Genomic DNA, 27820 nt, shown 5'->3' with positions numbered 1-27820 from the left:
AGGGTCACCAAGAAGGGTACACTCAAGAAAAATGAGAGAGACCCGAATTCCAGCTTGTCTTGCATAGCAGATAACTTCTTTACCAAAGGTAAAGAAACAAAACCCAAAGCCAAACAAACAGCAACCAAAACCCACCAAAAAAACAACCACCCAACTAACTAATCAAAACAACAAAAAAATCCCAACCCCACCACAACCAGCCAGGCATATAACCCCAAGAACATTTATCTATAGAAGCTTCTTCTGGTAGTAAATCACCTGGGTATCTGAGTTAACGATTTCATGAAGAAAAACTACCACTGTGGTCAGGAGAAGGGTAAAGATTTCCTTCCAAATACAGTGCAGAGACAGGTCTCTTCAATAGCTTTACCATCAGAAGGAAGACTTCACTCAGATGCTGTAAGTCTGTTAAAATGAGCAACTTTTCCAAATCAAGACTGGATGCTATCACCAACAATGTTCTTAAAAACTTGGCAGGTAAGGCAGAGCACAGATGTGGCAGAGGAAACAACAGAAGATGACTGTCTGATGAAGCTGAAAGAAAGATCTAAGTTGGATAAGATCTCAAAGGTGCAGGATGTTGATACGGCTGTTCAAAAAGATCCCCACAGAGTTTAGGAAATCCCTTTTGCTTTGTCAGCTTTTTAAAGTGACTGAATTTATTTTATCCCCAACCCAAAAGGAGACCAAAAACATTGCAGAGTTTTCCAAATGGCAAATCTTCAACCGTTCACCATCACTGAAACTATGGCCAGAAGCCAGAGTTGCTTTGCAAAGATTTTCAAATAAGAAGTTTCGTTCTTCATGGTCTGCAATAAACTAGGAGTGTGATGGGGACACACTGGCCTAATGAAATCTGTGCAAACTCTCACCTGACAGAAGGCAGATAAAACAAGTGCATTAGAAAACTTCACAGAAGGGAAGGGTAGGGCAGGAAGTGTCCCCAAACAGAGTCAGAGAGACTGAAGAGAAGCAGCACAGATGAAGTTATCTATCCTATTAGTCTGGGCAATGTGGGTTACTTTAATGGTGACTCGTTTTGAAGTTGGATGAAGGATTTGATTCCATGTTTTGTTCACTTTGTCCTATTCCAGGCTTCCTACAGGTGCCCTGAGCACAATGAGTTTTGCCAAGTCTTTTTTCCAGTCTTTTAACATTGGCCAAGTAACTGACTCATTGCAAGCTTGCAGAGGAGTTTGGTTTGATCTGACGCAAAATGAGTGCATAGGGAGATGACATGAAAGATGAAACTCTGAGCCTAAGGTAAAACAGGAGGAGGGGAAAAAAAGCAGGTGTGTGTGACTAAGACACTATTCTTAGGGAAGATACGATGCATTACCAAGCAACACACAATGAAAACACTGGTGCCAAAACTCAGTGTGCATAAAGGCTGGCTTACTAACCCCAGTGCCAGGTGCTAGGCCTAGAGGTACTTTTCCCAGCAGGCTCCAGATCAGCCTTCTCCAGATTAACACAATGTCTGGTGTTAACGTGCATACATGGGACAAGGATATAAATCACTGCATAATTTTTACTTGTCTGTCTTTTCTGTTCACAGCAGACAGACTGCTTTTTACAAGCTATTCCTCTTTTAAATGCAATTATCCTTGTGATATAGATGGAATGCAAAACATGTCTGAATGCAAAAGGTTCTGATAGCATCAGATATTGAGTCAGAGTTTCCAAAGTTATCTCCATTTTTCTACTCTACACTAACCCATTATCCAGTATTATAATTTATTGCAGCAAGCATAGAGATACAGTATTTCTGGTGCTAACAGGTACCTACAGGTTATTACTATCCCAGTGAGATACTGAGTATGTAGGTATTGAATTGCAAGAGGAGGAAAAAAAACCCAAACAAAAAACCAAACCACCAATAAACCCTCCTTTACATTTTAAAGCAACTAAGTGAAATAAAAAAGCACAATTTCAACAGTATTCAGCAATCATGATCATTCATGAACAGTAACACAAAAAGATTAACATGGATGATATGTTTAAAAAACCAAAAGTCCCCAAAGACAGTTCTCCAGTATTTGTTCCAAGTTACATGCCCACAATCTGGCAGTATATTTCTACAGCCATATTAAAGTTTTATTTTTCTCCTCATTTTTTTCAATTTAGAGGCTACCAAAACTATTGAACACCACTATGACATCATTTCAGCTAATAAAGCCATAGATTAAAATAGACTTCCTTGGAACTAGGGAGAAAAAAAACCCCTAAGTGTTAACCAAACTATTCCTTCCTCCATCTCTTCGTTCCAAACCAATAAACATTATTTATGGGCTAAAAATTAACAGTGAATACTACATTCTTGCTTAGCTACACAGGGGCTATCAAATGTTTAACATTACACATGAATAGTATCTAATGAAACTACACACAAGGAAGGAGGGCATGAGGAACATAGTCAAAATGATGAAAATCGGATACAGCTTCAAATTACAGATAGCTGTTAGTGCTGGGTTAAAATGGAAGTTGAGGTTTTTATGAGGAAATTTTAACAAGGGTTCGTTAATATAGTTCAGCACTAAACACCAGTGAAGTTTCTCATGTTTCAGCTGTGTGTTAGAATTTGGGGTTATTTCTGAAGCTGAGCAAATCTGTAGCGACGTGAGACAAAGTTACACAAACTTCGGGGAGCAAGGAGGTTCTCCCAGGGAGGATACAATAGGCAAGTCTAGTATTTTGTACCTGTGTCAGTAGGTGTTTTACAGCTTGTTCTAGAATCACTGGATTTTGTTAAAAATACTAGAAACTGGTAATCTTTTCCCCTGTGTAAGCAGTGATAATAATCTCCAGTTTAGAAGTGAGAGTACTCTATCACACTAGCAGTGTTCTCACCCAGCTTGTTTCTGAAGAGTTTGGCTTGTTTTATCACTGAAGTCCCCTACAAAAGCTGGACTGACTTCTTTTCTACATTGAATGGCTGAGTCTGCACCTCACAAGCGCAAGACTATGTAAGTAATCACAGGGTAGCAGGTTTTAAAGCAAGATTTTAATCTTGAGAAAAAAATAAATTACAAATGACAATCCTTTCAAATTGAGCTGCCCTTGGGGCAGTTTCTGAGCCAGAAGGAGTGCCTCTTATTCCTTTATACTTCTTTAGATGGAAAAAAAAAAAAAAAAAGGAAAGAAAAAAAAAGAAGGAAAGTCCTGACCTGCAAATAATCTCTATTAGTTCCTGCAAAACAGTGAGGAATTTAGGGAAGGAAATACTATGAAAATCCTACATAGATCACTTGATCGCAGTGAGATGTAGTCTGGCAATTATTTTTTAAAACCCAATGAATTCCAGTAGTTTTATTTCAAAATCCAGCAAATGAAATCCATTTTCTATGAATAGAAAAGGGATATTTTCAAGGTTTTGTCTCCACAGGGCAACTAAGAAGAAAAAAAAAAAAAAAAGAGCAGATTGCTGCTAGCAAATGAGTAAAATCCTAAGGGTTTAGAGGTATCAGCTTTAAAGACGGCAGAATTACCATACAAAACTAGCAAAACTAGGAACGTTGTTTCCCCTGGAGCTAAGTTCCCAGCGGTCAAAAGACTGCAGCAGTTGCAGACGCGATTTATGACATCCTCTGAATGACCTCTCAGAGCTGAAGAGTGATTAAGTGCAAGGCATGGAAGGTAGCTCCTGTCTGCCCGCATCACGTGCTGCGGAGTCAGAGCCCAGCGAGCGGACAGAGCTGTCCCTGGGCTTTCTGCTGCAGGCGGCACTGCGCTGCCATTATGTAAGAGAGGCACAGTGACACACAGCGCAGGTATCGGGCCCCCTCCTCGCCCGAGCTGCATCCCTCCTTGTGTCACCCGCAGATGCTCCTTGCAGCACTGGTTCACAGGTGTATCTGTCATTCTCCAGGACAAAAATTGTCATTTGACTTCAGCAGCACTGTCAGTGCAACAGCAAGACAACAGCAGTATCTGAGGCTAAGGAGCAGCATATATGCAAAAGAAATAACTTGAGCTATTCAGCACATGAATGATCCCATTTTCTCTATTTCTTTCAGAAACAGGCTTGTTCTATAGCTGACAAAAGCTTTACTGCATTTATCCAGTACTGCATATAAAATATTCCCACGGCACAGGTATGCATTTATATAAAGGCAATCCCAGTGTACTGAGAAAAAAAGTTGTCCTGTTCTCAAGAACTGAATTAAGTATGAGGTGACATTGCAGCTATTTTGGCTAGGAGTGATTTGCCGTGGCTTTGTCACAGCAAGCTCAGTCTAACAGATTTAGGCCTGGCTGAAGGGAAAGTGTGCAAAAAATACTTCTCCCCAAAGGCTTGTTAAAAGTCACATGCACAACAAATCAAAGTTTAAGATATTAATAGATGTGATCTCTGCACTGTGTCCTTCTCAGCAGGATCCAACCATGTCGACTTTACTTCATTACAGAAGAAAGAAAATCCAGCATCATCTATTGAGCATTTCCGACCTGAACCATGAAAGTGAGCTGTCATAGCTTATTTACAAATCTATATCCCCCTTTCTCTTGCACGAAAAGTAAAATAATAAGCAATATTGATACCTCAACCACCACCACTACATCTCCAAGAGTATATCTTGCTGAGATAAATGGGGCAGTCTGCAGTTCTGGGAATTGCTTCTCCAGACATTCCAAGTACTTCCCTGTCAGTTACACTATGTTCCCATTTGATGAGCTTTCTTCACAGCCACACCATTACAAACACACAGCTTAGTTTTCTGGCTCCATAGCAAAGGGCTGACAGTTTGTGGGTGTGGAGGAAAGATAAGAGACTGCAGCCGCTAAAAGTGCTGCAACATCACACTGTAACAGACTGACCCAGTTCATCCAGGGACTGAGGCTGGAATGGGGTCACTGAAGCAGGTCCTACCTCCTCCCTTTAGGAGGCAGGCACAGGCTGCACAAGTTGAACTAGACTGTGGTTTTGTTTAGTGACATTTATCACCATTACTCTTTAAGATGAACAATCTCCATTCCCAACAAACTTGAAGTGTAACAGGCTGCTTTTGCAGTGATGCTCTTCTGTGAGGTACCAAAAACTGTTGAAGGAGAGATTTGGGATGGCAGGAATACAGCTTTACTGAACAAACAGAGGAAGAAATTAAGTTTGTCACTGTTCCGCTCAGCAGTCTGGTTTGGACAAGTAGCTATTTTGGCCTAGACTGGTGAACATCAGTGAAAGTTCTTGTTCAAACATTATCAACAATTCTTAAAGGGAGAAAGTAAAAACCAGTCAATATATTTTAATCAAACATTACATCAAACACAATTTCTCTTCTTAATATGACAATTCCCTCCTGAAATTTGATAATGATTTGCAAGACAAGTTATGAAAAGTCTGAGCAGATATTATATTAATTCATAGAAGAACATCTGTGCAAACGTCTGAGATGAAAATTTTATTTACTATAATAATGTTCTACTGTCACCATGTTAAACAAAATCTCAAAGTCCAACAGCTCTTTATATTTTCAAGAACTACTGAAGAAAACAGTTTTATAGCATTAGGGAAACTGAATGAACCTCCTACTCTGGAGGATGTTCACGAATACAAAAGATCAAAAGAAAGAGTAAATACCACTATTTTAACTGCAAGCAGGGGATAACTGTCTTTTTACATGTTCTGTTAAACTACCTTTTAAAGTATGCTCTTCTGCCTCCCCAGCATCCCTGAGGACAGAGCACAGAACCACCTAGGGCAGGGTAAGAAGCTAGAAACTTTTAGCCAAGAATCTTGTTAAACTTTTAAAATGAAAGAATCAAGAAATTCTATGAAGAATTTTACACCTTGGATAAAGTGGAATGAAATAACTGATGTGCCTTAGCATTATTTTGTACTGCTCTGCTGAAAGTCTAGTCCTATTAAAGGATGAGGACAAGGAGGAAGGCTTAAGCTTTTCCAGGCAGACTGGCAAGATGCCCTTTTGCAAGGTCTTTCAGGGTATGATCTCAGGAACCCTGGCAGAGAAATTAACTTGAAATTAATAATTCTTTTCATTCCTTAAGTTTTGAGTGTATCAGTCAAAACAGTTGAGAGCACCAGCCCTGCTGGTGCACAGAAGTGACCAAGCAAACCAAGTCACTGCAGTGGGCAGGACTACCAGAATCATGCATTTTGGTGCTTCAAATATTAGGTTAATGTGCACAGTTTTTCTTTCCTTCTACTGAGCAATATGAACTCAAGTTCTGGCATAAGTATCTTGCCCCAAAGATGCTGAAACGGACAGCAATCAACAAAGGTTATAACTTGTGTTATTAAAAATTAGGTGAGCCCCATTCACAAAGAATGTTTCCAAAATATTTTTATTTAGTGCTTTAGGTGACTCATGCCAGTATTTAAGTCTCTACTCTGGATCAAAATGCATGTTATGGCTGTCATTTCAATGATGACAAGTCCTCTAGAAGGATTACTGCTTACACAGATTCCAACTCAAGATCCTGACACTTGCTCACATGCAAGTTGCAGCATGTGGCAGTCCCAGCAAGAAATGCTCTCCTCACAAGACAAAACTTAACCCAACCGCTCAAATCGATTTAGAACAAAGATCAGTGTGTTTAAGTCATTACAAAACCATTCTTTGCATCCTTGCTAATCTGAATCAATTGCACTGTCATGGCCCAAGTCATGGCTCAGTTGGTCAGAGCATGGTGCGAAAACACCGAGGTCGTGGGTTCAATTTCTGTGTGGGTCGTGCACTTACAAGTTGGACTCAATGATCCTTGTGTGTTCCTTCCAACTCAGAATATCCTGTGATTCTCTGAATTTAGTTAGATGGCATCGGAACATTCCACTCTTCATGTCTGGTGGTAGACCAAACACCCGAGAAAACATTGCCAGGCAGGAAGAGCACATTGAGTTCCAATCCTGTTTTTCCTTCTGGTATACATACCTTAATTTTTAATATTCTGTCTGTAATAGTTTTCCACATGGTAATTCTCAATTTCAAAGAAATTGGATAAACTCTTAATATAAAATCATATCTATAATCCCTACTATCTGTGATGTCTGATCTCCTGCTGTTTTTTAATATGATAGGTCTAAAAAATTCACTTGCTGTAATTTAAAAAGAAAAACTATGAAGCCCTTACTTCAAGTGAGGAAAAAACCTTCAGCAGTTCATGCATGGGATGTCTCAACATGCTTCCTCTCTGAATTACACCAGTGAAAGCTTTTCTCCTTAAAATGAACCTGAGTAAATATGTTGGTCAAGAGTCAGACCCACTGCCATATGTGAATTAAATGCAGAGTGGTCTGAGCGAGAGCAGCACTGATGTCAAAGCAGCACCACCCCTGAGCAAGCAGCTTTGAGGAGATCAGCTTAGAAAGTTTCCAGTAGAACACCATTCCATCAGAAAGTGCTGACTTGATGAAACCCAAAATATTCCACAGGAATGTGCTAATTCAGTCAAAACTTTTGAAAGAGGACAGGCTGGCTCGCCAAGCCAGCCAACCAGTCTAGTGAGCTGACTGGCTCTCCCCAGCTCTCCAGGGTCACTGGCTTCCCCACCTGGCCAGGTGCCAGGCTGCTATCCCTGCCCTCTGAGGGGCCCTCTAATAATAATAAAAATAAGGGAGTCTTACGAAGTGTGCCGAGAAACAAACAAAGGATTTTAAAAATGAAAACCAGAATTATTTCAGAACCAACTGCAGGGTTTCATCAGAAGGAATTGGGTGCATTTGTTGTGAAGCATCTAAAGTCACAAATCTCTCCAGCGTCTCCTCAATTTTTTATAAAACATCTTCCAATGAAAAAAGCTGTATCAACATTGTAACAACACAAAATAAACAATAATTATATTCAAAACCCAAACTTCACCAGGCACTTCTAATCATCAGCAAGGAGTTTAAGGCAAGTTGCTTCCAAAGCACTGAGGAAATTCACATATAAATGCCCCTGCCTGACCAAAACACAGGGCTACAGTATAAGAAACACCTTTCACAGAGTAGTCCCTAAGTGGGCTCCCTGCTCGTCACCATGACAAATTTGAACAAGATGGTGCAAGGGGCCTCATTTAACACTGTGAAGAAGCTCAAAGGAACAGGTATAGCTACACAGTATTTCAGCAGTCTTTTTAAAACAATCCTGTCAACTAGCAAGTAACCCACTTTCTTCATAAAACTGGCTTTTGGCAACCTGTGCTTAACCAGTGTATGGGACCTACTCCGGCTCCTCAGCAACTCAGCAACTAACAGTATTTGCTAATTGCTAGGAAAGGTTTTTCAAGACAACATCACCAAACACCACAATGTTTTTTGCACAATACCATTCATTTAACCAGCATTTGTATAAAAATGCCTGTATATTGGTTCATGTGTGAACACCACAAGTAGTTTAAGAAATGTGGAACAAAGTTCCACAGAAAATAAGAAAGAGCTCTTTTTACATGCCAGATTGAGTCAGCCATGAGATCTCTGTTGCAGGCAAGTCACATGATTTTGAAAGAATAAGGCCAATAAAATGTACTGATATATTTACATGAAAATCAGCACAACTTCCAGCATAGAATTGAGACAATTTTTTGACCACTCTTTCAGAAAACACATGTAAATCAGACAGCTGTCCAAGTTTGCAGTTCACCGACCCTTTCAACTGCCAAATGCAATGCACAAAGGTAGCTCAGAAAGCAATTAGAGATTGGCTGGGAGGACTCATTAATTTATTTAAACTTCAAATCACAACTAAGCAGTCTTATAACATTTTTCTGGGGGAGACTCTATGCCTTAGACTCATATTTAAAAAGAAAGGTTTGTCTTCTCAGAATGACAAAATACATACAATTTGCTGCCTGGTGTTTCTTAGAAAGAACAACTAATACATTTACGGTATCATGAGGAAACATCTAGAACAGAACTAGACATAAGCACAGTTCAATCCAACTGCTCAATCTCTAAATATTTCTGCACCTGCAAAGTCTAAGGCTCCCTTCATCTACCTGCAACACAAACCTCAGAGACAAAAGAAGGTGAGGGGGGAAAAAAAGAGGAAAAAAGATATTTTTCCTTCTAGTGATAACAGGACTGGGAAATTATCAGTGACCAACACAAGCAAATGATGCCTGGTTGGCTCTCTTTGAGTATATATGGCATAAGGCCAAGATAACAATGAGAAAGTAAAGCCTAAAGAGATGCCTTCCATTTTGGAAGAAGGTATCAAAAGTTGACAGCAGCATCTTTTCTTCTCTCAAACAAAACTTGAGATGCCCTCAGCCCATGGCCAAAAGGCAGGTTCATCACTGCTCTCATGATGACAAACAGCAAAATAGACAAGAAAAAAATGCATGCATATAGACAGTCATGTGCAGGTCTAGGCCTGAAATCATGGCAGCATTAAGTAACCAATCTGCTAGTTAATTTTCCTTCATTAGCTGCATTAAAGGGACCACAAGCATACCACAAAGTAACAACTTAGCACTGCATAACTAAGAAGCCCTATCCTCAATTTCTTTGTGCTGCAGTAATTTAAATAACCAGCTATAGGCCATAATTTAAGATTTAGTCTGTGACTCCAGGAGCTAACCAACTGGAGCCACAAGGATCAATGCACACTTCCATGAAGTGTTTATGAAAATGAGACCATACTTCTAAGTATCTCTCTCAAACCAGCCTACCTAATTTGATAAATTCCTTATTTCACACTTATATAACCATTTCCTAGAATCAGTTCCTGAGGCTCACTGTACAGCAGACACCTAAACTGAGAGATGGCATGCTCCTGTTAACTCATATTGCATTGCCCACAACCACTTTTGTCATGCTGCAGATCATCCATAGTGGCTTCAGCTGCCACTCACAGGTTTTACTTCTGCTCATTTGTTGACTTAAAATACTGTGCAAAGGTAACAAGATGGCCCAAAGGAGTTCCAACTAGCAGTGTAAGCTGAAACAGTGCAAGAAGGCAAAAGGAGTCTGAATACGGCACCACTGTGATTCAAACAAACGTCATAAATAGTTCTGAGAGGTTACATTATGTAATTGCCATATCTTTGAACAAAAGTTAAGCCAGCTGAGTGCACTCATATGTACGTGTAGGAAGCAGCAGGGGCAAAGGATTTCAGCCAGTCAACTCATAATTTGTGCACACCCCATCAGATGGATTAGTGCCAGAGCTTGTTCTCTGCCAGTCTGCCTCCTCCTGCTCCACCCTAACTGATCCCAAGTGCATTTTGCTGCCTGCTTCTCTTCTTTCCAACGTCCAGCATCCCTCAGAACACAACTTATCTTGGAAAATGCTCAGATCTAAATTTAAAAAGGAAAAACAAAGAGAAAAAAAGCCCTCTCTGTTAGATGAAGTCAATCTTCTCAAATATTGTGTGGTAACACCAGGAAGAAAAAAGAAATATTTACTTTTCCTAAGTACTGTGCTTTCAAATGGATTTCACGACTCTAAGCATACGATTTCAAATTATTTTTGCAATTAAGGGCCAGTAGTATTGGATAGCATTATGCTATCTGAAGAATAAGGTGGGTCCAAACATTCTCCAGACTTGTTCCAATAAAAAAGTCCAGCATAGAATACCATAACAGCAAGGTGCCTGGAGGGTCAAAGAGCCCATGACACTGGAGGTTATTTATGTAATAAATAACTTATGTTGGAAGGGAGCTCTGGTGGTCTTCTGGCCCGGCCCCTCACTCAAAGCACAACCAAGGTAGACTAAACTGCTCAAGGACGGAGGTTGCATAACCTCTTCAAGTGCCTTGACCACCCTCATTATGTGACATTTCTACTTTACACTGAACCAGATTTTCCCTGATGTAACTTGCAAGCACCAGCTTTCAGCTTCTTGCTGTTCACCTCCAAGAAAAGTTCAGCTCCCTCTCCTCTCTACAATTTCTTTCTAACTGCATTCTGTTCTGACATTGGATGACTGGTGGGCAATAATCTCATTGAAGATGCACTGTAAGATTTTCTGTCAAAGCAGGCACTAAAATTTCAGTATGATTTTCTAATCCCTGGGTTTCTGTGTGCTTGCCATAGAACTGAGTGTCAGCCTAAGCCACAGTGATAGAGAGGTTCAACCTCAGTGGCAAAAGTCCTGCTTGCCTTGCATTAAAGGTTGCCTAGAAGGAGAGCTTAGTAGTAGAGAGAAAAACCAGTGCTACTACAGGTGATTCATTTGATATTGGCCAGTTTAATTAAAACAACAAAAACATATAAACAGTCATTATGAAGTATCACATATGGAATCAACCGGAGAAGAAGTTCTTTAGTTCCTTCAAGAAAGGGTAATTTTCTTGAATAATGTGCAAATGCACAGCATGTCAAGTAACAGTTCTTAATAAAGCCCCCAGGAGACTCGATTGACCCACCTCACTACCTGATGTCATTAGATGAAAGGATGTGTAAGCTACACATATCTCAATTGGACAATAAACACAAACACATACTCACCAGTGGTCAAAAAATGGAATAAACATATTCAAACAAGAAAAATTTTATATTTGCACTACACAGGGCAAATTATAATGGCATGCAGTAAAAAAAGACCAAGTTCTTAGGAATTAATTTGAAAAAAATAAACTACAAGCAAAAAAAAATACATAATTTCTGAGTCCACCAAACTAGTTACCAGAATATCTTATTAAGTAAAGGATTATTATCACACTGATGTTTAAAATGATTAAATAATTATCAGCTTACTTCTTTCTTACCATTGTAGGTTATCCTTGGTTTTGTCAAACACATCACAAGATGTAAATCCATTTCATCAGAAGATACAAATTTTGAACATACAGGGCACTTGAATCCTACGGAAAATAAAAATATGTGTGAGCATACTCAACCATATAGTAAATATATATATATAAGCCAAAAAGCTATTCTGCACACATTAAAAGAAAGAAAAAAGAAATCCTGGAGGCTTTTCATTTTTGACCTGACATTTTTTTACATAATAGAATTCCCTTGATCTCAAAAGGTCTCAAAATAGATCATTTCCGGAAATCATTCTGCAAACACTGTCAGCACCTCTGGAACACAAACTTTCCCAACAACTTTGAGAACAGTTTAGGGCAGGAGCAAGAGGATCATATGACTCTACTAAAACAGAAATTACAAATGTGTAGAGGACATAGGAATGAAAATTTGAACTTGGGCAGGAACCCTGAATTAACATGTTCATTTTTACCAGGAATTGCACTGAAACTTTAACCAAGGATCTTGGTTTTACATCTCATCATACAAGTTGCAGCATCTTTTACCAGTCTGGGGCACTGGGAAAATATTAACTCAGGGGTGTTGCCTCACCTACTGAATCACTAATATTTCCTGTAGCACTGAATTTGACTGCTCTCATCCTAGCCAAGCATGACCTTGTTTAGCTTTTGAGGTCACCGCCTTAGGCAACAAGGGGTAAAGAATAATTAAGACAGTCTGGATTGTGATGCAACTGCATAACAGTCTATGACAAAAGTGCTTAATACCTTAATTTATGTCATTGCCAAAGACAGCAGTCTTCCAGTTAAAGGACAAGATCAGCTGGACAACTTTTACAGCCCACAGAAAAGCCTGATTGATTTTGATCTATTGAATAATTAACACACAAGTGAGAGACAAAAAAACCACCAACAGGGATCTCGATGCGTAGTCGCTGTTAAGGAGTACACCTACAGGCAGGCTGTCCAATAGGACAACAGTCAGCAAAAATATCTAATCTACATCCACTCTCAGCACAAAGGCACAACTTCCTCTCTGGTGCTGTTGAAGAGTAATGATGCAGACCTGTATAAAAGGTCACTGCACCTTCCACCAACATGCCCATCTGGGCCTGCTCCCACATGTTTTAGTTTGTTGCCTCTTGCTTTTGTACTTCTAACCTTGGGAGTCCACCAAAAACCGAGTCAGTCAAGGATGACAAGCAACTTGATGCTGTACTTTCAAGTAACTGATGCCTGAGAATTTTCATCTTTTCTGTTAATTATTATCCAGATGTAGATCAAGCAACTAACCTGAAGCATTAGCACTCAATACAACTACTGCACTTCCTTTATCAAAAAAATTATTTCTTATGGGCAGCTAATGGAAGCAAGTCAAAGAGGACAACTAGTAACAACCTTAAGGAACTTCGGGCAGCAGCTGAACACGTGCTGGAAACCACTTCCTGAGATAAAGTATTGTTCTGCTTCTTCCAATTTTAGTCATATCTATTTCTTCTTTGTATCAATCTTACACTCCAGTTTAAATACTGCTCTTCTCTCCCCTAATTTTAATCCTCCTCCCCAACCCACATCTTTACAAACAACAGTTACAACCACAGATCAATAAGCACAGCACAGAGAAACACGTCTTTCAGAAAAAACTAGTTGAAAGGAATTATTTACTTGTTGAAAGCCTTATCAGTGACCTTTCAGCCACTGTGTCACCTCCTTCACCCAGGCTACATCTCAACATGACTAAAATCAAACTTAGTATCTCAGTCATCCAAACACCCAAACCTATCCATTACTGTTTTATAATGGGTTTCTTCAAAAACTGACCCAGGGTAAATTTTCTCTCAATCTTTATCACCCCAATGCTGCTGATTACTAGGTTGTGACTAGACTATAACACCCATGCATTATTTTCATTTCTATGCTTCTATAAGGCATAGTTGACAACACAGTTTCATGTGAAAAAGCCTCTAACTTCCTTATATGCTTCAGACCAAGTCCTGCTGTGACAGAAGGGAGGGTTTGCATTACAGCAAGCTAACATTTATGTTCATGGCTAGTTAAGCACTGGGACAGTCATTAACAAGTCCCCTCTGCTTTCTGGACAGAACTCTTCTAGCTTATTCCCTAGAGTCATGAGCACATGTAATTGGGAGTGACAGAGGGCAGGGACAGCCACCACCAACAGATCCTTAGAACCATTGTTAAAGTTAACAGTGTTAAGAAGGTACGTATCCCAGGAATTCTTGGAGGAAATGTTTTAATCCAAATAAAATATTACAGAGAGCTTGATACAATAATATTATAATAATAATAATAAACATATGTGTAATAATAATAAATAATAATTATAATAACGCTAATTTAATAATAATACTGCTTTTACTTAAAAGCATGCTTGAAGATAGATGGCTGTGTCAAATCTTTCAGGTTATCCACCTACAGTATACAGATGAACTTGCTTTTACTACCATGCACCTGCCTTTAAACCTAGTAAATGATCTGTGTTCTAGCAATATAGTAAGAATTTTAACAATACATTTTGTTGTGGCTTGTACTGTGTCAGGGGGGATGTGAAGGTAATGGTTAAACAACCACAAACATCCTCCTGACACAGCAAGTCTGGGATACCTGACTTCTGTAGCTCTACTCAGTGTGCAGAACTGAAGAACCCAAAGAACAGAGGACTTAAATAAGCTTTAAGGAACAACTTAGCTGATGGAAGTAAAAGGTGTATTTGTGGAAAATATGTTTTTCCAGCGACCACAATCAGCTGCATGCCAGAGACTAGCATAATAGCAGAAAAAGAGCCTTGGGCTCATAACACTTGCTGAAACATTCTTTAAATACAAGTGATATCCAATTTCTCATTTCACAATGTTCCACTGCAATCCAGCTCCTGGATTTAGCCATCTTCCCCAAGAGATGCATAGTGTAAGTTTTGCATGAAGGAAATTACTATTTCCAACTCCGTTTAGTAACCCCAAAGAACAATTATTTTTACTACAGACATAATATTTACTTTATTCTAACTGTATTTGAAAAATATAAATAAGACAACAATCTACACTGTCCACAGGCCAGTTGAAGGTCCTTAAAAAGCTGGTATTTTCCCACCTTTCCTCAAATGTGAAGGCAATAGTTTCATGACCCAGTTTACAATTAACCACTTGGTAAGAACAAAGACTCTATTGTACCCCTGCCCAGCAGGCTAACAACATTTATAGCCTATGTTTGTTTTTACCATCAGTCTCAAGGAACAATTCCAGTAACTTAAAGAAAGTTTCACATGACTTTTAACAATCAGCAACAGGTCAGAAATAACTTGCTCTCCACATGACTTGTTTTACGGAATTTTGTAGATAATGAATTCACAGACATTTAGACAAAAAAGTGGAAGCAGTTATCAGATGATGTAGCATCACATGAAGTGTGTTCCAAAAACCTATGAAACTTAACTACTTTCTCACTCTCTTTATAAGGAGAGCACAGCAGATAATATACAGGTCCAGGTAAAAATCCAGCTTTTAGGAAGTAGTTGATTTCACAGCATCCCTTATTTTTATCCAAGATGACAAACCATCACCTTTGTGTTAGCATTGTCACTGTTGGCACATAACTGCAAAGTTGACCTTCCTTTTCCTATAGTAGAGAACTCTGCCTGTGACACACTTTAAGTCAGCTGAAAAACCACCTCCCACCCCATTCCCTGCATACAGAAGTACAGCACTAAAGAACTGAGCACCAAAACTGAGCAAGCACACACCTCTAGCTGACTTTTACAGCTGCATCCTTAGGAGGGCAGGGTGCCAAATTCTTACAAGCTCCCACCATCTAGTTTCACAACCCTGACTGTAATACTGAAAGTAACACTTTACTTAAAATGAAACCAAAATCCTGGAAAAAAAGTACAATTACAAGAAATGGAGACAGAACAGAAAGTTGCAGTACAGCTACTAGAAAATCCCAAAGTGGCACAGAAAATCTGAAATAACTAAACCTGCTTAAGTATCAGGACTTATATCAGAGGTGAATTCTGTCTCTCATTCTCTCTTGAATGTATCACTTTCTTCAAGCTCCGCCATCTCTTGCAAGTGAACTTCCAGTTAGCCAAGAAATCCCACATCCATCTATCAAACCCATAATTTTCATTTCTGGCAGGCTTGGTAACTACCCACAGGGACAGGTTGATGGGTGGCCACTCATTCTATTGGTACCAGTTTCAACCTCTTAGTGATACCTTACTGTGTTTGCCTTGCTTTGCAAACATCAGACTGCTTAACTTGCACTTCAGTGCGCAGTGGAGCAAACATAAAACATCCAATGAATAACAATCCTGGATCTCTAAGACTTTTACAAAATCACGCTGGCACTTATACTGGAATATCTAGTTCGTGGTGCAAAAAAAAAGAACTGCTAAGAGCTTCCAGACAACACAGTGCAGAGTGTCACAGAATTGCACATAAAGGAAACATGTTGAAGCCGTGTTAGACTTGCACAGAAGAGTGAATAATCCTTTCACCCAATATTAAACAGTTGTAGCAAGAGGTAAGCACAAATGAAACCTGCACCAAGACAAAAAATTGAATCGGCCTGATCAGTAGAAAACATAAGTGGAACACTGAGAAAGCCAAACTAAAAGTAGAATGGGAGCAGCTGCTCTTTTAAAGTATGCAGCATATTACTATTTGAAGTCTTTGTATCCTGGTGTTTTCAAATGAGATGGGTAAGTCCACCTTGTTTTGCATTTAAAGAAATCATAAGAGAAATCCTTGCATCCACACACCTTTTCTAAGGTGTACTTGAGAATAAGAGGCCTGACAAGTGTTACTTACATATTCACACATGCTCTTCGGTACTTAGAAAAAGAAGTACAGACCATGTGGAAACACAGCATCCAGTAAATATGATGGTATAAGGATGGTATGCAAAATGACTATCATACAAAGAAAGCCTGCATAATGTTGCTAAAAAGGAAACAATACCACACAAAAAAAGAGCTGATTACTTCTTATGTGTTCAGTAGACATGGAAAACAGTCAGTAACTCTGCTCAGTATAAAACACATGTAGACACTGGGAAGTGTGTGCCCTTTACCTTTTTCCCCTAGTCTGAAAAAAACCAGGTTACTCTAATCTTTCCTCAGAGGCCCTGATGCCTAAACCTTTTATTGCTCTTGTTGTCCTCTGGCCTCCCTCCAGCCTTACCATGGTGCACTGCCAAGAACTGGGCAGAGCTCTCAGTCTAAGACTTCACAAGTCCTAAGCAGGAATTAATACTTACCTATCACATTGTTCCATTAAACTAGGTGTCAGCTATATATAGATCTATCTATACACAGCGATATCTCATTTATGTGTGTATATATAGGTAGGTACATTTTAAACAAACCAACAGGTGATTGGCTCATTCCTCTCATGTCTCACAACAACCCCTACATCTTCAGCAAAACTGCTGCTAGCCAAGTTCCATTTTTAGTGTTGTATTTCTGCTCACATTTAGTAACTCTCATCTGTCTTTTTTTAATCAATTATGAGCACTCTTCTAACTTGTTAAAAACAACTATGAACCCAAATTTTGCCCTCCATAGTGCTTACAAGGTTAGCATTTTACTTAGTTTTTTCAAGTCTCCAGCCTCCAAAAAAAGAGTTGACTGAAAACAGACCCAAAGCAGACCACTGTGATACTTGATTTGAATTGCTTTCCTAGAGCAGCTGCAGGATTTTTTTCCCCAACTACTTCAGCATCCACCTACTTTTTCACCTAGACCACATTCTCTAGCTTGGCTAATAAGAATATATATCAAAAATATAAATATTTTGAAGTCATAGCATAATGCCTCTATTTCTTCCACTTCTTCCTTTTCTGTTCAACTGTGTAGAAGACTATGAAGTGAGATTTTAAGAAGGGTAGAATAATAAATGGAAATAATTCAGATTCTTGGTGAAGTAATAGTCCTGGTCAAGAAAAAACTCTGTTACTCCTTTCATCTATAAACTAATTTGTAAAACTTGAAGAAGGGGAAAAAAAAAAAGCTGTCCAGTAAAGACCACATGGTCTATCAGAATTATATGGCCACAGAATTCTCTCTTCTCTTCAGACAGATGAAATGGAAAAATAGAATGAGTCATTCTGCAAGCCCAAAACCATGAAGCTTTGTACATGAAAGCATACTGCTTTAATACAGCTAACATCTTACCTGGCAAGTTTACCCTAGCCATCCAACAGAATATGAAAATTATTTCACAATGAATTCAAGAACAAAGAACTAACATTTTTAAAAAGTACTTAAATTAGAAAGCAAAAAAAAAAAAAAAAAAAAGAGCATTACCAGTTCCCAGGGAACCTTCTACAGGAAAATTACTAGGTGCTGTAGCTGGCAATACAAATGGCTACTCAGAGAAAGTTTGCCATTTTATGGACATAAGTTTTTTGTAAAGGAAGAAAATGTCGCAATGAAAAATCACATCTGGTTCTCTACCTTCCATCCTTCCTTATGTGTCAATTGTCTAAGCCAGGAGAACACAGCACCATCTGGAAAGACTTCTGGAGATGGAAAGAAATAAAGAAATACTCCCCTCACTTTGGGAGAGAATAGGAAATCAAACAGAAATAAGGAACACAATACAAACATTCTAAGCTCTGTCTTTACTAGAAAACTGAGCCACAATAAGAACAAACAAGCACTGACTGATTGCAGGTTCATCATCTAGTGGGGTTTTCTTCCCCACTTCTGTGCCATAACACTGAAGTAAATAAACCTGTGAATTTTTTGAGGGAAACAAGGAATTTTCTCTTGTATTTTCTGATTTAAATGTGCCACAGAACTCAGTGGGAAAGGGGGGATAAAGTGGGGGATAAAAAAACCCCTGAACTATTTTAGTTAAGGATTCCACAGAATAATTAGGAAAGATATGTTTGGATAATAATTCATCTCCTAAGCAAAAAGTTATGAAAGACAGAATCTTATTACATAACTTCTTCAGCTCCCTTCATCTTGGTAAGTGGGGAAGTTAGGTCTTCAGTAGCAATCACTGAAAAATAATGCAGTACAGAATGAAGAAGAGAAATTGAACAAGACATTTTCTGACTCGTAAACAAAGCCTTTATCAACTGCACAACTTCAGGTGTCTAATATCAATGTAAGTAACATGTGATGATGATTATAATTGACAGCTGCACAGGTTTAGAAAAATGAATGAACACAACCATTAAGAGAGAGAATAAAGAGCCCAATTTTAATATATCTTGCAAACCAGAAGATGAAATTACAGGCAGGAAAGACCTGTGGAAAGATTGATATTAACTTTTAATAGAAAAATAAGAACAGCTGTTATTAGAGGAACAGCCTTTTAAGAGCGACATTTCAGATCGATGCAAGCACCCAACAAAGGGAGAAGGAAAGACCTCTTTAGTTCCACCTGTTTTGTGGGTCAGTGTTACCCTCCCATCCCATCTTCCATAGGGATCTGTAGTCAAGCTAAATGAGAGATTGCTCAAGCCTCCATCATCCAAAGTCTTAGAGTATCTGCACTTTCAAACTGACAAGCACATAAACAAGAACAGTTTTTTAAGTGACTTGTAAGCTATTAACTCACTCTTTAACTTACTCCTTCATACCTGCATGTCAGACACATCACACCCGTCCCATCACAGACAGATCCATACCACAAGTTTCTCAATGGATCTGAAGCAGCTGAAGACTGACAAGTCTGAATATAAACTTTGGTTGGAAGCAAGCCTCAGTTTTCATGTAAAAAATGCTCCACCCACACCCTAAACCCAGATGATTTTAGCTTTTGGCTTATGATGCTTGAGAAACATATTTTCAACCAAAAACTCCATTTAACAATGAGACTTTGCCCAGAAAAAATATCTTTCACTTCCACTGCATCTTTCCCAAGGGAGGGGCACAAGTGAGAGAACCCAAGGAAACACACTTCTCTTTTACACGTAGGTGTGATGACTCCCTTCCAAAATCTGACTCAAGGACAACAAAGGAAAGACACTTTCCTTCTCTCTCATGGCGCTCCATCATCAGATCTCTGGCAAGCAGAGACAAGAGTAAGGTGCTCCTCTAGCCACATTGGCAGGGTAGCATCAGGAGTATGGGAAGAAACTAACCCTATCACCATTCCAGAGGCTTCCGTACACAAGTGGTGCCACTTGCCACTCAGCTGAAACCTTGTGAAGCTGAGTTGTTGTCTGAATATGAAGTTCAGCCAGGGTGGGCACATTTGTGAGCCTAGCTGACTACTTTCCTCAGATGGCAAGTAGCCAGAATGTATAGTCAATTGTTCAGGGCACAAACATTTTATTTACACTCGGCAGGCAAGATCAACCTGTCTAACTAGCTCAGTTCTTGCATTATCAGATGATGACAAATAACTCACTGCAGGCCAGCTTGGAAGTCTGAAAACTTTTAAGCAAATGAAATGCCTGAAAACTCTTGCTTCAGAGATACCCCATATTCCAAATGTCTTTTTCTTCTTAACTCACCCACCACAATTCAAAAAGGAAGAATTGTCTCCCATTCCCAGTCTCTCCTGAACATAGACGTTTGTTTTTCTCTTTCTGCTTGAATTTTGCTACTCCCTCAATTTTCTCTTATTGCCTGGAGCAACATTTTCCTCAAACAGCTGAAAAAGGTCTTTCCACTCATCATTTCACAATACAAGTGGAGGAAGACAGACAGGACAACTGTGTTCTGTTGTCAGAAGAAGGCACTTCTTGAGTAACTGAGTAATTTGGCAAGACAACTACCAATTTTTAAGTGCAGGGAACCAGTTTGTCTACACTCCCCTGCCCTACTTCACACTGTCAATAAAGTCACTACTTTCAGGGTTAAAGAAAAAGTTTCCATTAGAAATCACATCATTGAAAAGAGAGTATAGGAAGAGCTGCTCCACGATAAGAAGAATCAAGTCCTGCTTTTTCAAAATTCACAGGTGTAAATATCTTGAAAACTTGACTGTACAGTGCAACAAATCTGATCAAAATTACATGAAGCACGATAATAAGAGAGGAGAGGGTGGCTATACCATGCTGAGAATATATTTAATGATAGCTAAAAGGGAAGAGGTATGATGTGAAAATGGCTGAATAATGGTTGACAAAGATGACTAAACTGAACACGTGAAACAGAGCATCTTGTTGGATGCAGAGAAGTCTTCTGAGCAAACTGGCCAAAATGCATACGAGGTCTTACGAAAAAAAGAAATGGGAGAGACAAAGTAAACACTGCACTTGAAACGCAGCAGACAAGAACAAAGGAGCAAGCCCCAGGAGAAGGCAGCATCTTAGAAGACAGCACAGATAATGATGCTGCTGGAAAGCATGCAGAAGACAGTCTCTCGGAGAATCTGAGAACTATTACTCTACTACACAAACAAGGCGATAATGGAGGCCTGAGAAAGCACAGCATTTACAGACAATAAGTCTGTTGTCTACAAAGTTTTTACCAAAGTAAGTGAGGGTAAAAAAAAGAGGTCCTCACTAAGGCAAAACTTTGTAAAATCTGATTTAGTTGAAATACTTACCAATAACCTACTTGTTCCTGCAGAAATAGAGGTAGCAGTGACAAAAAAAAAAGGGGAAAACCAATCAATGACAAAAAAGTCAGAGTACAAAAGAAAAATATTACATCTGGGAAGAATATACATAAGTAAAATGTTAAATTATTATGTGAGGTGTTCCCAGGAGTTTATATATTAATTCTAAGCATAATAATGATTCATTTTTTGACAGCAACATTAACTTATATTCCAAAACTACTTATTACTACATTTATTACTCAGTGTAACAGGAAAATTTTACCTATTACAGTTTCAAGAAAGTCAAGAACAAAGGTTTCAACGCATACTTGTTTTCTTGTGCTTTTCATCTATTTTTTCAGCACACATAAAAGACTTTTTATTACTTAAGCACAACAGCAGATTTTCCTGTATTATTATACTCTGTATTTTCCCCCTTTATCTTTCCAAAACAGCAGTCCTCCATAGATGACAGCATTTATCAATTCAGCAGAGAAATATCTAACCAATGTACTCATTTACTTTCCTTCACTTGAAACTGGTGAGAGTTGAGTAAGTAGGGATGGGTGGTTGGTTATCTGGATTTGTTGTGGGGAGGTTGTTTTGGGGTTTTGGAGGCGGGTTTTTTGTTTTTTGCTTACTTGTCTTGGTTTTTTTCCAGAGTAGAAGTATGATTTATGAAAAAGAATTGAACTTATTCGAAAAGTCTAGGCTTAAAAATACCATTCATTGTCAGAACAATTTTGTTTAAGGATTAACTTTTTATTTAAAAGTACTGACATCTTTGCTTATCCTAAAGCAGCCTTTTGTTTTTAAATGGAAAATTCAGCTAAGAGAATTCACTCTACATTGACCCATCTATTCTTCCAACTTGGAGAATATTTACCTTAATGTATGGACTATTGGCCAAACTCGGGTGTTGGATCATAAGAAGCCAGACATTTAACATAATTAAAGAGAATATTACAAAATGGGGAGAGGTCCAAGGGTTGGTTACAAAACATGTTAATTTCAAAAGTGTACACTGGAATGAGACCATTCAATTCATCAGTATTAACATAACTTAAGTGTTTAACATGAATAACATACAAATTTTGGGAAAATGTGTTTTGAGAAAATGTGTTGCTGAAGTTTCAGTAACACATATCCATGTAATGTAACCACTAGTTTTGCAAAAGTTCCTATGTCTAAGACAGAACCTTTTAAGAACATTTGGGAATGTACCATTGTGAAGAAAGCATCCAAAATGCCAAATAAGAGGAACAGTAAAGAAGATGCATAATTGGTTCAGAAAAAGACAGAACTGAACTCAAAAAGATATAACCCCTCCCAACTATTGTCAGTAAAAAGTGAAGAAAAGCTATTGAGTTACATGCTTTAAACATATCAATGAGAGATTTGTCTATATTTAGTCTTTCACCTCTATTAAGAGAGTACACAGCACCCATAACATATTCTGCAAAATCTTCCAGAACATCCATAAATCACAAACCAACCAAACTTTCAAATTATATGTTACACCACTGCTACCACAGCAACTAAGGCAGAAATGTAATTCTTGCTTTTTCACGGCTAAGATGTCACCATTTGAACAAACTGTTCTTATTTTCTGCATCACTCGTATTTTAAATATCTTTTGTAAGGAATGCTACTGAGCATTTCCTATTTTTTTTTTTTTTCTCTATACAACTGCTGCATTGGTCTATCAGTCAAACTGTTGAGAAATTTGATTAGTTACCCATTTTAAACATCTGTGTGTAGAAGAGAAACATATTGTTTACATTAGCCAGATCATGCTAATAAGATGCACATATGCATGCCTACACACACACAGAGCATAGATGGTAAATAAGTTTTAACAGGGATCCACAGTTGGGAAAAAAAAATAGATCAGATGGTAGTTTGACTTTTCAGCAATTTGAAAAAATGACACAGTAACTCAAATGTTTTTACTTATCTAATTACACCCTTCATGTAGAGTGTTACATGCTTTCCTTGCTTTACTCCTCCATAAGGCTATTGAAGGTTAAGAGAACCTACAACTATTTAAGAGGTATGGTTTTTCTCTTCATCGTTCAAAGAAAATCATGACCTGTCCTTTGATAAACATAAGCAATGCTCATAAAAAAAAAAGGAGACACTGTCTTGAGTTTGAAAACTGAGATAGCATGCAACTGATGAATGAATGCTAATGAATTATACTTTAATAAGAAAGGTTGTTGGGGTTTGTGGTTTTTGTTTTGTTCTTTTTTACAAGTGACTAAGGAGCAATCATAGCTAGTATTCCTGTTTCAGGAATGTCCTTACTAGATCAGAACTACAGCATGCCAAGAGGTACAAATATGGTTTGTTCACATATATGTATTAGTCCCTCCTCCAAAGAGCTTACACTCCAAAATAGACAAGCATAAGCAATGGTTACAATGAGAGCAATGTCTCCATTATATAATTCAGAAAGGCAGTAAGAAACTAGTCCTAACTTACATGGAAAGTCAAACAAGTCTCCTAAGTCTCTGGCTGCCACCTTATATAAAAATGCCTATTTGCCCACAATGACATCGAGACAAGGGTCACATAAAAAGTAAATCAGTGACATAAATTTACTCCACCTTTTTATGAAGCACTCCCTTCTTAACCATCACCTCACCTAATGAGTTAGCAAAGCTCTACCACAGGTCCCTAAATCCAGTGAGTGAGCAGTTTAAACATAAACAATAAAATGCTCAGTGAAAAAAAGTTTCATGTTTTGAAAGAATTAAAAAGCTCTTTAGAACAGTTCTTGATGGCAGCATAAAGAATGCCAGAGTTTGAGCCTGCACTCCTCCCAACCTATTTTTACATGTTCATCCCTTCACCTTCCTTCTCTGCTATATTAGCCAACTTGGAGACTGACAAGATCAAAACAGCAGCTAGAGTGCAAAGACCAATAAGGTGCATCCAAATAAACCCTTCCATGACATAAAATACTCCAAACAAACAGTTAAAAAAACCCCATGCTGAAAAACTGTGGACTTACAGAACAAGAGACAAGCTAATGAAAGATGCACCCCAAATGTGTATTACATACATACTTTAGCAGCAAACAACTTACTTACAGAAAAAACCTCCCACAACACACATTAAATAACTCAACATTTGAGCTTTAATTTTCTTCAGAGAGGCACTCATAAATTATTTTTTAATGCCTCCCACACTTTAGACATCTAAAGCCCTGAGGTAGACTACTTAGGACGACTACTACTACTACCCCGATGTCAAAATAATTAGAGACACAGATTTACATCTGTTTTCCCATTGTAGCCTTTCATTCTAGGTTGAAAATCGTAGCTTTCTAAAATATTCTGTGAAGGAAACAATAGTTCTCAAAAGGCACTTTTACTTAAGCAAACCATTCCCCAAACAAGAAAGATTTCACACTGCTAAGTGTTCAGGCACTGAATTGTCACATTGTTAATTGTAACACTTAACATAATTCATAGGCATTTTTCTTTTTCAAATTAAATCTTCTCCTTCATCTAAGAGGAGCATTAATACCTCAAAAAGACTTCTGTTTCAGTAGACAGGAGATGCACTTTCAATGTCTTATGAAATAAAAAACCCCATGATAGTCTTCAAGTATAAATCTTTCACACTTAAACTGTTACCATTTTTCTAAAAGGCCTTCTTATTCTTGATTTTAGGAGAGGTAAAAGGAGCTGTTTCCCACATCAACACAAGATTAAATCCACTCCTTTTATTGTGGAAGAAGCCCTCAGAAGGCAAGTAAGTCCACTGCACACAGGTGAGTGTAAGAGCAACTGTGATAAATTTCCACAGTACAGCCACACACAAAATAGTGGGATTAAGCCAAGTGAAAGTCATAAGCTCTGGTGAAAAGACAGACTTGTTCCAGTTCTTCCATAGCAAACTCTATCCATATTAAAGACTTCTGAGAAGTCATAGGCATGTAAAGGACAGCCTCTGCCTCCAGGCTTTGTGCGTTTATCAAGTAACTTTTTTAAAGCTTGCCTTTAACTACCATTTTTGGGAATGCTCAATAAAAGCTCCTAAGGGAAGCCTGGCATTCCCGCCAGTCATCACAAAAGCATACTCTTCTCTCTAGAGGAGGTCTTGCCATACCCGTTCTTTACAGCAGTTGTATCAGATCAGAGATCAGTAAACCAAGAGATGTGCCACTAAGAGAAACCTATTTTTATTAGTTTTTTCCCTTGAAATGAAGCAATACTCAATACAATTTAGGGCTTTGAGCAGTGCAAATGCCGTTTAAACCACTAAACTTACATCTCTGCTTTCCAGAACTGTGTAGACATTGCACCATTTATTCTATTAATCCTGTAACCTACAACAGCAGTTTCTGGTCTGGAAGACATCTCTGCAGGGCAGTGGGCGTGCTACAGAAACTAACATCTCTCTAATCCTTCAGGGAGTTCCTCCAGCTCCAGGTTGAAAAATGAGTGAATGCTGAACTTGTTCTGTGAACAGAAGACTTCAGCCTGAGACACTCTCTGTCAGGTACCTTGCACAGAGCATGTGGTAGGACAGACTGAAATTCTGCTCCTGGTGTAAAACTGGTGCTTAGCTAAAACTGCATCAGAACTGTCCAGAAGCTGGCCTAAGAGGAAAAAATAGATGCTGCTGGAAGGGTTATGTCATACATGGGAGTATAATTCTTTTATACATGAGAACACACTTCTGGGTAGAAGTCAAAAACAAGAAAATTGTCCTTCTTCACTATCATGTAAGTAGGCAAATTTTTATTGACATCAGAGATACTCAAAACAACATTGCAAATTAAACTCTTAATTAAGGAAGGACATTCACAGCACTTAACATCTACACAATGACTTCTGGAAGAAAAATAAAAACTTAACTAATTCACCAGGTTTCTACCTGCAATAAAATTAATATGGGTTGCACTAAATCTTGAGAAGGACTGATCTTGTTACTCTATCACCTAGTTACTCTAGAGTCATACAGTGACAGCTTCCAGGGGAAACAGTTGATCTAGGCTCAGAACAACTAAATCAAATGTGTGTCAATTCACTGTGGTACTAACCTACAACACAGGTGGGATTATAACTCCTGCAGTACCTTATTGCTCCTCTTGGCCTGGATGTCACAAAGTTGAGGGCAGTGCCATCCACAAAATAAAACAGCAAGCCTTCTGGAAACACTTCCAAATAATAAAAGAATAATACAGTATTCTAATCTATTAGTGTTCTGGCAAGAACATGCATAGACAAACTGGAGTCTTTAAAATCAATTTAGACAAAAATTCTGATCTCAGATGTATTTATATGGACAGCTACAAAGCTGCCTTATTTTTCGTAGACAAATGGCTTGTACACAAGCAATTTACAAAAGATACAAGAACATCGTCTAAAGAACCAGTTATGACAATTTGTATTATCAATTCCTATTCCCTCAGGGACAGTTTTACAGAAAGAAACTGAAAATTAAGCAAGGCAAAAAAAAAACCTTATAGAATTACTAGCTTTTGTCTTGCACAGGCTAATTTGTTAAAGTAGGTTTTAAATTTATTCAATGTAAATGTACCTGGTGGGTTCCACCCCCAACCAAGCAAATACAAATAGCATTTCATTCACTGTCCAATCTTTATATGCTTCTGTAACTATTCAGGGAAAAAACTGTTCTTATATCAAACCTAAGAAATCAGAATAATAAGGAAATAACTTCTAAAATGTGACTTTGATAAAAACCCTTGACTTATAAATAAAATCATGTTATTTATCATTTCTCAAATGAAGCAGAATTAAGAGAAGGGGAAAAAAATAATATTGAAGGGTAGAATGCAGCCCTGGAAATCACCCAACAACTTGCCATAGTTCCCAGATATATGGCAGGGGTCCAACCTAAACAAAGCAAAGTTACCCATAACTTAGGGACAAGTGGTTTGGAAACACATCTTTTCCAGGACACTAAGAAAACTCTAATATTCATTTTGTTTAATGATGGATTTCCATTTTTCATTTAGAAAAATACACTCCAACAATTGAAATAGCAAAACCAGGTTATTTTCTTTTCTTCCTGAAATTCACCTTATTTCTTCCAGTAGGGAGGGAGTGCACAAAATGCACATAGGTTCCTTTTTTATTTCTTTAGTAGCAAACTGAATAAAGCTACCAATGTTCTTATAGAACCTGATGTAATGATATAGTAGTATACCAAAAGGTCTTCATAATAAAAAGGAATTAATATTTACTTAAGATTCCCACCCCTAAGGCAAATCCTGCAAGACACAGCTAAAAAGATGACAGTAAGTAGGGGAAAAAAAGCAAAAAGCACATACTACCTTAAATAAACTGCACTTAACAATATAAAAAAAACTATTCAAACCACATAGCTCTCTGCAGCAGAGTCATAAAAAGAAAGGAAAAAGGTCACTAAAGTATTTACAAAACTTGTTTTCACACAGGAATCAAAATATTACTGTGTTTTCCATCTTGGCTTTGAAAGCCATTAGGTGAAATTAATTATTCACATGTTTTGTTCTTTTTCCTCCAAACACAAGATAGATCTTGTCTTGTTACCGCAGCATTAATGGATGCAGAGCTATCCCTTTTCAAAAGTAAATATTTCAGAATACCACCTTGTAGATTTTATCCTCTTGTCAAGAAAAACT

The 27820-nt window shown here is 38.2% G+C and overlaps 1 protein-coding gene across 1 annotated transcript in view; it reads right to left on the bottom strand.

Annotated features, from left to right (window-relative positions):
* ZNRF2 (zinc and ring finger 2) overlaps nt 1-27820 on the bottom strand; it is a 58867-nt gene that overhangs the window by 15938 nt on the left and 15109 nt on the right. The window contains 1 exon segment of the mRNA XM_039549014.1: nt 11648-11743. Coding sequence (XP_039404948.1) covers nt 11648-11743 — 96 coding nt within the window.

Source organism: Corvus cornix, chromosome 2 (genome assembly GCF_000738735.6).
Source record: "Corvus cornix cornix isolate S_Up_H32 chromosome 2, ASM73873v5, whole genome shotgun sequence".
Classification (NCBI taxonomy): domain Eukaryota; kingdom Metazoa; phylum Chordata; class Aves; order Passeriformes; family Corvidae; genus Corvus; species Corvus cornix.
Note: the sequence above shows the minus strand (reverse complement) of the source record. Positions and strands in the feature narration are given on the sequence as shown.